General features: G+C 42.7%; 2 protein-coding genes across 7 annotated transcripts in view; one reads left to right on the top strand and one right to left on the bottom strand.

Annotated features, from left to right (window-relative positions):
* LOC109076476 (microfibril-associated glycoprotein 4-like) overlaps positions 1 to 10,000 on the bottom strand; it is a 137,084-nt gene that overhangs the window by 31,502 nt on the left and 95,582 nt on the right. The window lies entirely within an intron of this gene.
* LOC122134369 (protein GPR107-like) overlaps positions 6,320 to 10,000 on the top strand; it is a 20,419-nt gene continuing 16,738 nt past the window's right edge. The window contains exons 1-7 of one of the 6 annotated variants that reach the window (XM_042765692.1): positions 6,320 to 7,041; positions 7,114 to 7,244; positions 7,329 to 7,372; positions 8,573 to 8,625; positions 8,705 to 8,788; positions 8,919 to 9,040; positions 9,122 to 10,000. The exon at positions 9,122 to 10,000 is cut by the window's right edge and continues 841 nt beyond it. In XM_042765692.1, coding sequence (XP_042621626.1) covers positions 7,021 to 7,041; positions 7,114 to 7,244; positions 7,329 to 7,372; positions 8,573 to 8,625; positions 8,705 to 8,788; positions 8,919 to 9,040; positions 9,122 to 9,209 — 543 coding nt within the window. In that variant the 5' untranslated portion in view covers positions 6,320 to 7,020 and the 3' untranslated portion in view covers positions 9,210 to 10,000. Of the gene's footprint in view, positions 7,042 to 7,113; positions 7,373 to 8,572; positions 8,626 to 8,704; positions 8,789 to 8,918; positions 9,041 to 9,121 lie in introns of all 6 variants that reach the window. The other 5 variants (XM_042765669.1, XM_042765683.1, XM_042765661.1 and 2 more) reach the window with 5 other exon arrangements.

The raw sequence follows: 10,000 nt of genomic DNA on the forward strand, positions 1-10,000 counted from the left end.
CAACCAAAACACACGCTTGTTCATTCCTTCAAGTGTGCTACAAAATACTGGCGACGAGAATTGGGATCGGCGGTGCCGTTTTGAGGTAGTTGTCTACGAAGACGCTGAGCATGGACACTGAGCAACTGCAAGATCAGCTGAGCGCTGCGTTGCTCCGGCTGCGGCTCAATCAGCTGCACGAGGGTGTGTGTGTATGTGAAACTGTCAGTGGAGGAGGGGGACAAACCAAAAGGCACTCGCTGATCAGATTAATAAATGAATCAGTAGAAAATGTTATAGAGACGGAAGATGACGATGTAGCCCGTCAACATGTGTTAGATTTGTTAGAGTTTTTCTAGCAAGATGACGCAAAGCAGCGACCGCGCGGTACAAGATTGCAGTAGTGACGCAGACAGAAATTCGGCGGAGCTCGCGCATTTAAAGAGACAGTACACAGAATTGCAGCATCAGTTTGAGTTGTCAACAAATGTGTTAAAAAACTAAATCTAACGTCTGAGTTTGAAAGTTCCTGATGTGTCAAGTCCCCCTGTGTTTTCTGATCATCATCATGCAGTTCCTGAAGTCACTATCCGGCGTGATTTTAAGATTAATGGCCAAATTGGAGAACGTGGTCAGAAAGATAAGCTTTCATACAACAACTTGATGCACCAAATTGATGCTGGAGTGAACAAGGGACACAGAGAGTCTGAAATTATTGATGCTGTGATAAGAGCGGTGAGTCCAGGTATGAGCCTGCGTGATATGCTGGAGATCAAGACTGATTTAACCCTTTCTCAGCTGCGCACAATTCTTAAAGGCCATTATAAGGAAGAAAGCTCCACAGACCTGTATCATCGGCTGATAAATATCACTCAAGAGAGCCGTGAGTCACCACAAAACTTCCTATTCCGTGCCATTGAGTTGAAGGAAAGACTTTTAGCTGCTGCTCGAGAACCAGATGGAGAAGAACCATACAGCCCTGATCTCATACAGAGAAGATTTCTGCGCGCACTAGGAACAGGGTTATCGAATGATCACATTAAGTATCAGCTAAAAACTTGCCTTGATGATCCTACAATCACAGATGAGGTTCTCATCACAGCTATGAACGAAGCTGCAAGTCTTGAGTGTGAACGACAGCAAAAGTTCAAGAAAAATGCCAACATCAAAGAAACTAAAGTCAGTGAGGTTCCAGTAGAACTACGTCAAAGTCAAGAGAGAAAGGGTCATGCTGTGGGAGGTAAAGAACAGTCCACATGCACACAATTAAAAGCTTTGAAAACTCCACAAGTCATGGACAAGAAAGACTCTGAGCTTTATGAGGTCGTTAAACAGCTGAAAGAGGAGATCGGAGAAATGAGGAAAGCGATGAGTACTTACCGTTCCACGCAGCCCAGAGAAAGGAAGGGAGGATGCCCGTGGATGTCAAGATAATGGCAGAGGTGACCAGTGTGATCATTGCTTTAAATGTGGGCAAAGTGGACATCTTTCCAGAGGGTGCAGGGGACCACCTACAGGAAGAACCGAAAGAGGACACTCAGCTAGCAGTATGGCAGTAACAACTCACACCACACCCTCACTGTGGCCAGAACATCAATATGACACCTTGTGTGATGGCATTAAGCAGCTGGAAACTCAGGAAGCAGTAAAGCGAAAGGAGTGTCCTCTGCAGCATATCAGATCCATAACTACTAATCAGCTGTCCACCAAACATAATGCACAGTTATTGAATTTGATCGGAGAAAAATGTATGGTGAACTGTTTCTTTGTTTTCCTTGGTGTAGCAACAAAAGCGCTATGGGATACTGGCTCACAAGTCTGTCTCATGAATGAAAAGTGGCGAAAAGAACATCTCCCACACACACAACACTGCGTGGCCTTGAAGAGATCCTAGGCCCTGGAACCCTCACCGGTCGAGCAGTGAATCAAACAGTGATCCCGTTTGAAAGCTGGGTCGAAGTGACATTTAAGCTGGGAACAGACAAAAACACACCGTTGGAACTGGAGGTACCTGTATTGGTATGTGGTGACGATGAAGTGGCAGAGGAGCCCATCATTGGTTACAATGTCATTGAGTACCTGTTGAACAGTGGTGTAGAGCGACCTACCAATGTAAAGACCAAAGCAATGAGTACTGCACTGTCCTGTGACTGCAAGAAAGCAGAGGTTTTGCTGAACTTAGTGAGAAGCCAAGACAAAGTGTTCAGTGATGGAGTAGTGAAGGTAGGAAAGTCAGTAACAAAAATCCCTGCCCAACAGGCTAGAGCTGTCAAATGTTGCATCAAAACGGGCCCTTTGCTATCTGATCAAGATGCTCTTTTTGTACCGGATGAGTGCGCGAAGTGGCCAGATGGATTGAGGGTGGAGGAAAACATTGTTTGCCTTAAGAGAGGGACCTGTTCACGCATCTGTATTTCTGTGATCAATGATACTACTCATGACATTGACTTGCCTCCACGGGCAGTTCTGGGCCATATACAGCGAGTAAAAGACATCTACCCTGCCGAGGTGAGACCAGTGACCGCTCAGAAAGAGGTTACATGTGCGACTGTTGCTCACACCAGCCAAAGCCTGTTCCAAAAAGATGGTGAACAAGTCAGACAATCTACAGAAAACGCAAATACAACGTTAACGGTTCAAAAAGAAAGCCTATGGGACCCTCCTGTATGCATTGATCACCTAAAACCTGAACAGCAGCAGAAGGTGAAGCAGCTTTTTAAGGGAGGAGAGTGGTGCTTTTGCTCGTGATGACAGCGATGTAGGATGTATTCCATCTCTCCAGCTAAAAATCCGCCTCCATGATACCACATTCGTGAAGCACACATACATGTCAGTCCCGAAGCCACTTCGCAGAGAGGTGAAAGAATACCTGGAGGATCTGTTAAATAAGGGGTGGATTACTAAATCTAAGTCACCATATTCTTCACCAGTAGTCTGTGTGCGTAAAAAAGATGGGAAACTCTCCGCCTCTGCTGTGACTATCGGGAGTTAAACAAGAAATCCATTCCAGATAGACACCCTATTCCCCGCATACAGGACATGCTCGACAGCTTGGCAGGCAACACCTGGTTTTCAGTCCTTCATCAAGGCAAAGCCTATCACCAGGGTTTTTTGTAGAAGAATCCACCCGACCTCTCACTGCCTTCATTACACTGTGGGGACTATATGAATGGGTGAGGGTCCCTTTCGGATTGTCAAATGCACCTGCTGAATTCCAAAGCAACCATATTTGGATGATAATTTAGTTCATTCTAAAACATTTGATGATCATCTTCAGGACATTAGAAAAGTGCTGCAGTGTTATCAAAATCATGGTGTCAAACTAACGCCTCGAAAATGTGAAGTGTTCCGAAATCAGGTACGATTCCTAGGGAGGCTGGTGACAAAAGATGGGTACACGATGGACCCGGCTGACGTTGCTCCTGTCCAAGCACTGAAAGAAAGGACCCCTAAGACAGTAGGTGAGGTGAGAAAGTTGTTAGGATTTCTCTCCTACTACCGATCATACATTGAAAACTTTTCCCGCAAGGCCGCACCTCTCTATCTCCTGCTCGCTGAAAAAAAAAGACACCAATAGGGAAAGTACAGATGAAGCGGAAAGGAAAAAGGGAAACATGGCCAAGGACAGCTTGTGTCATCACATCCAGTCACGTGGACAGATGAACATCAAAAGGCCCTGTGTGAGTTAATCGATTATTTATCTAACCCACCAGTGCTGGGATATCCAGATCTGGATGACCCTTTTGTACTCCATTGCGACGCTTCACAGGAAGGCCTTGGTGCGGTGCGGTGCTTTATCAAAGGCAAAGAGGCAAGTTAGTGGTAATAGCGTATGGATCAAGAACCCTAACCCCCCCCTGAGAAAAACTACCATCTCCACTCAGGAAAGTTGGAGTTCTTGGCCATGAAGTGGGCTATATGTGAGCGGTTCAGGGATTATGTCTATCATGCACCATCATTCATTGTGTACACGGACAATAACCCTCTCACATATGTGATGTCAACAGCCAAGTTAAATGCCACAACGTACAGATGGGTAGCGGAACTTGCTGACTTTCGATTTACCATCAAATACCGCCCAGGAAAGTCAAATGGGGACGCGGATGGCTTGTCGCGTATGCCGCTGGATATGGAACAGTACATGAAAACCTGTTCAGAAGAAGTGCACCCAGAAGTCATGGTCAGCTTATCTCAGTCGGCGGTAGTACAGAGTCAGGAGAGAGGGCCGTGGTTGTGTCCACTTACAATTGAAACTGCGTTGTCGGGAGAACAGGAGGAGGAGCTACTTCACTTCAGTTGCAGAGATCCCCAAGGAGGTACTGAGAAAAGCCCAAGAGGAAGACCCTGAAATCAGAGAAGCTGTTACGTATCTAAAAATGAAACCCCGGCCTGTGAACAGAAGTCAGGGTAGAGAGCTTCGGGGACTGATGAGGGAAAGAGCAAAATTATACCTGGATGAACATGGTCTCTTGTTTCGGGAAAACAGCAACTCGTGATCAGTTGGTATTGCCTAGGACATACCATGAGCTCGTTTATAAGGAGTTACATCAAGACATGGGCCACCTGGGAGTAGAAAGGGTGCTGAACTTAATTAGAGATCGGTTTTTATTGGCCCCACATGCAAAAGGAAGTGGAACATTTTGTCACACGTGTTTGTAGTTGCTTGAGAAGCAAGCGTCCAAACAAACTGACCCGAGCTCCTCTGGTAAACATCACCACCACTTATCCATTTGAGCTGGTCTCTGTTGATTTTCTGCACCTAGAGAAGAGTAAGGGAGATTATGAATACATTTTAGTTGTGATGGACCACTTCACGCGATTCGCACAGGCGTATGCATGCAGAAACAAGAGCGCCAAGACAGCGGCTGAGAAGGTGTTCGGGGACTTTGTTTTGAAGTTTGGGTTCCCGACAAAACTGCATCACGACCAAGTTAGGGAGTTTGATAACAAGCTGTTCTCAAAGCTGCAAGAGTACAGTGGCGTGCAAGGCTCCCACACGACACCGTATCACCCGCAGGGCAACGGTCAAGTTGAGCGGTTTAATCGAACTTTGCTAGCAATGCTGAGGACCTTACCAGCTGACTGGAAGACGTCACTTGCAAAAGTTGTGAATGCATACAACTGTACGAAAAGTGAGGCTACAGGGTTTGCTCCCTATTATCTCCTGTTCGGCCGTACTCCCAGACTGCCCATTGATATCATGTTCGGTGTACCAGCAAAGAACCAAAGCTCATCGTACCATGACTATGCTGAGGACTGGAGAAAGAGAATGACAGAAGCTTACAAGTTAGCCTCAAGAGTGTCACACAAAGAGAAAGAAAGAGGTAAAGCTTTGTACGATAAGAAAATACACGGAGCTGAACTGATCCCTGGGAACAGAGTACTTGTTCGGAACTTCAAGGAAAAAGGTGGACCTGGGAAGCTTCGATCATTTTGGGAGGAACAAGTTTATGTCGTCACCAAGAGGAAGTACCAGGATAGTCCGGTATATGAAGTTCGACCTGAACAAGGCAAAGGGAAAACAAGAACACTACACAGGAACCTCTTGTTACCGTGTGACTACTTACCTGCAGAGAGAGAATGTTTACCGGGAAGACCTGAAAAAGAAAACAAGAAAAAAGCCAAGACTGAAAAAACATTGACACAGCAAAATCAAACATTCTGGGATAGTTCAGATGGTGAGGATGATTGGAAATGCCTGGTTGGAGTGCCAGTCAAAAAGGAGAATCAGAGCGTCGGAGAACCTCCAGAACCTCATTCAGAAGACACAGTGATGCTGAACGATGCAGAATCAGAGGTTGAACATGAACAAGGAGCAGGAAGGGGAGAAGACGATGTGTCCTCATCCAGAGAGGAGGCTGGAGAAACTGATGATCCTGAAGAGAGTGAGGGGGGAGACTCCTTCACAACCTGCCTGCAAAAGAGTATATCCTTTGAGAAACAGACAACAAAAAAAATTATTTACTTACCATACTCTAGGTCAGCCTAGTATTGTAGATGGGTAAACTGCTGAATTAAATCACAGTAATTAGTTCTAGTTAAAATGTTAAATTAAGATCAGAATAAGATTGAGTTCATATTTTTGTTTGAGAGAGAAAATAGTTACCATCACATTCCAGAAGAAAACATTTAGTAAATTGTTTCAATGGTGCAAGGTTAGATTCCTTCAGTGAAAGTACAGATTCCTGTTGATAAACAGCGATGGTGGTAGAAGATCATGGTGCACAATGATGTCTGCTACAAACACACTGCATTGGAAAAGGAGATACATGTTGTGTGTCGTGTGACAGTATAGCACGAGTACTAAAACTGTTGTATCACTGACTCCTACCAAAAAGAAATGATCTACAGGTAGATAACCAGTAATTTATTCGGAGAATGTCGGGACTACATTCTGTTTTGTAGGGGAGAATGTGGGGAAATCTAGAATATACATTGATAGAATAGTATAATTGTTATAAGATAATTGTGAGTTAAAAGCTAGACCCCCCCCCCATGTAATAGTTTTTGTAATTTCAGTTATTTTATTAATAATGGTTATTTAATTATTCAGTACATGCATGTCAATTTGTAGTATACAGCTATGTGATGGGTGTCCAGTTGGTGGCAGTAAGCCAGAGAGAAACCCCCCCCGGAGAAAAACCTAGAAAAGAAAAGTTAGTTCACGCGAGGTTTTGAACGAGACTATCAGTATTGAGTCATGTTGTACTGTGTGGTACGGAGCTGTTGCGAATGACGCTGGCTGAATAAAAGAACCCAACCAAAACACACGCTTGTTCATTCCTTCAAGTGTGCTACAGTCATCCTATTGAAGGCTGGGCCGTCGTGTACTACATCACACACCTGTGCGTATCACACCTCTTCCTTCCTTCTGCTTCTCGCGGTTAGAGATCGGCGAGTGTGGATGCTGTCAGAGTCATGAGAGTGTGATGTGTGTGTGTCAGGCTGAAGGGGGCTCTTCTGTTCATCAGGCTGGCTCTCATCGGCACCGGCTTTGCCTTCGTTAAATGCATCCTGTCGGACAAAGAGAAGAGGATCTTCATGATTGTCATTCCTCTGCAGGTGTGTGTCTGAACACGTCTCTCGGGTGTTTCTGATGTGATGTTATCCGTGACTGACGCCGGTTTGTTGCAGGTTCTGGCTAACGTGTCCTATATCATCATCGAGGAGACGGAGGAGAGCGCGAGTGAATACACTCTCCGGAGGGAGATCCTGTTCCTGGTGGATCTCATCTGCTGCGGAGCCGTCCTGTTTCCTGTCATCTGGTGCGTTTCTGAGCGTCACACTCGGGGTGTGCTGATATTTACGGTTATTAAATGTGTTTGTCTGTGTGTTTCTGTGTCTAACAGGTCCATCCGACACCTGCAGGAGGCTTCAAACACGGACGGCAAAGGTGTGTGTGTGTGTGTGTGTGTGTCTAGACCTGGTACACGACGTACAGCCTCATTCACACCAAGGACGAGAATATCTAATCTATTTATAGTAGCAGAGTTCACAACCCAACTAAAACAACAACGACATTTCCTTTGGAATCATTTCCAGGACATTTATTTTAAAAAGAGAAACAATGTGTTTTAGAATAAACAGAACATTATCGTTGGTTGGTGTGGACGCTAATAGATATTGCTATAATTATCGTTATCTGTAAAGTTGTTATTACAGTTATCGTTATGGTTACTATAGTTACCAGTATAATTATCTTTTTACCATTATCGGTTATTGTTGATATTGAAGTTATTGCTGTGGTTATCGCTATAGTTGTTATAGAAATCATAATTTACAAAAACTGTTACAGTTGTCGTTATACTTACTTTTACAGTTACAGTTATCGCTACAATTATCATTATAGTAATTGGTATATTAATCAGTAAAATTATCCTTGTTATAATTCACATTAGTTATCATTATAATTATCGATGTAATTATATTTATCGTTATAACTATTAATATAATTACTGGTATCGTTATTGTTATCTTTATACTTATTGGTATAGTAATCTGTATAATTTTTGGTTACACTTTTAAGGTGTCCTTGTTACAGTGTAATTATACAGTTAAGTACTGAGTAATATTAATTAACTAAATGTACTTACTATATGGTTAGGATTAGGGTTTGGCTTAGGGTTACTTGCATGTTATTATGCATAATTAATGCATAATGCATAATTAGTTACTATAATATTAAGTACATGAAACGTGTAACAAGGACACCTTAAAATAAAGTGTTACCTAATTATCTTTAATAGTTATTAATATTATTATCGGTATAGTTATCAGTTTAGTTATCTCTATAGTTATTGTTGTCTGTCGTTGTAGTTATCAGTGTAATTATCTTTATAGATATTGTTATGGTTATCGGTATAATTATTTTTATAGTTATCGGTGTCTATCTTTATAGTTATCGGTATAGTTATCGTTACAGTTATTGGTGTAATTGTCTTTATAGTTATTGGTATAGTTATTGTCAGATATTATTACAGTTATCGGTGTAATTATCTTTAGTTATCGGTATAGTTATACCGATATTGTTTGTTTGTGTGTGTATATTTGTGTGTTTGTTTCTAAATACACACTACTTGTGTGTGTTCTCAAGGAGATGCCATGAACCTGGAGAAGTTAAAGCTCTTCAGACATTATTATGTGATGGTGAGATTCATCTTTACTCACATCTACAACATCATTTCTCTAAGATCTGATGACTGAAAAGCCGTTTCTCTGTCATCAGATCATGTGTTATATCTACTTCACGCGTATCATCGCGATTCTGCTGAAGCTCACTGTGCCTTTCCAGTGTCAGTGGTGTCACGAGGTGAGGAGCGACCCCGCTTCAGAATAACATAACATAACATAAGTAACGTAGATGGCTGTGTAGCAGAAAATCATTCTGACTCAGCCCTAACCAGAACTTTCATCTTTTTTTTTTCTCCTTGTGTTTGCAGTTTTTAGTGGAGGTTTCTACTCTGATCTTCCTCGTCTTGACGGGATTCAAGTTCCGTCCGGCATTAAATAACCCGTATCTCCAGCTGCCTCAGGACGAGGAGGACCAGGAGATGGATGAAGTGTAGGTCTCTCTCTCTATTTCTCTCTCTCTCTCTCTCTATATGAGAGGTGCAGTGTGTGATATTGTTTCTTTCGCACGCAGTATAACGGAATCCGGAGCGCTGGAGGGCATCCACAAGGTGAAGAAAATATCTAATGGCCGAGAGAGACAGAGAGAGGTTGTGTTGTGAGTGTCATATCAGAGAGGGCGGAGCCTGGACTCTCAAACCCCTCCCCTTCCTGAGGTTGCTGTCATGGTGCCCACAGACTCACTATGCAAGTGAAAAAAGACGGAATGGAAAAAATGTGTGAGAATAAAGCGCAGCAGACACCATTTCCGTGAGAGAGAATGAGCTGTTTTTCCTATACAGACTCTGTAACGGTAGACGGAGATAACGGTACACGGACTGAATCTCATGCTCTGGTGTACAGTAATGATGTGGTCACTGCTCTATCTGTTAATTTGTGCGCTCATTCCTTCCTTCATTCCAAAGATGTACAATCATTATAGTGGATGTGTGCAAATAATTTGATTTTAGCCTTCTTTTATTTCCTAATCTCTTTATTATTTAACTGAAGCAGTTTGATGCTATTGTTTGTATATCAAGGTTTTTCTGTTCATTTTTGATTCGACGGCTGTTGGCTAGTGTAAATAAGGCGCGCTGGTACAGATGCTTCATAACACAGGTTGGTTATCGTGACGCTGGTTACACTAAAGATCTGGAGAACGTTCATCTGATTAAAACAGAGAACCAAACACAACGTGTTTTCTTAGACTAAATGTCAGATTTTCTGGTGTTGTATATTTGTTTAAAGAGGTCATATGATGCTGCTAAAAAGAACATTATTTTGTGTATTTGGTGTAATAAAATGTGTTTATGTGGTTTAAGGTTCAAGAAACACATTATTTTCAATATACTTATTATTATTATTGTTTCTCCTCTATGCCCCGCCTTCTGAAACGCATCGATTTTCAAAGGCT

This window comes from Cyprinus carpio, chromosome A1 (genome assembly GCF_018340385.1).
Source record: "Cyprinus carpio isolate SPL01 chromosome A1, ASM1834038v1, whole genome shotgun sequence".
In the NCBI taxonomy this organism is placed as follows: Eukaryota; Metazoa; Chordata; class Actinopteri; order Cypriniformes; family Cyprinidae; genus Cyprinus; species Cyprinus carpio.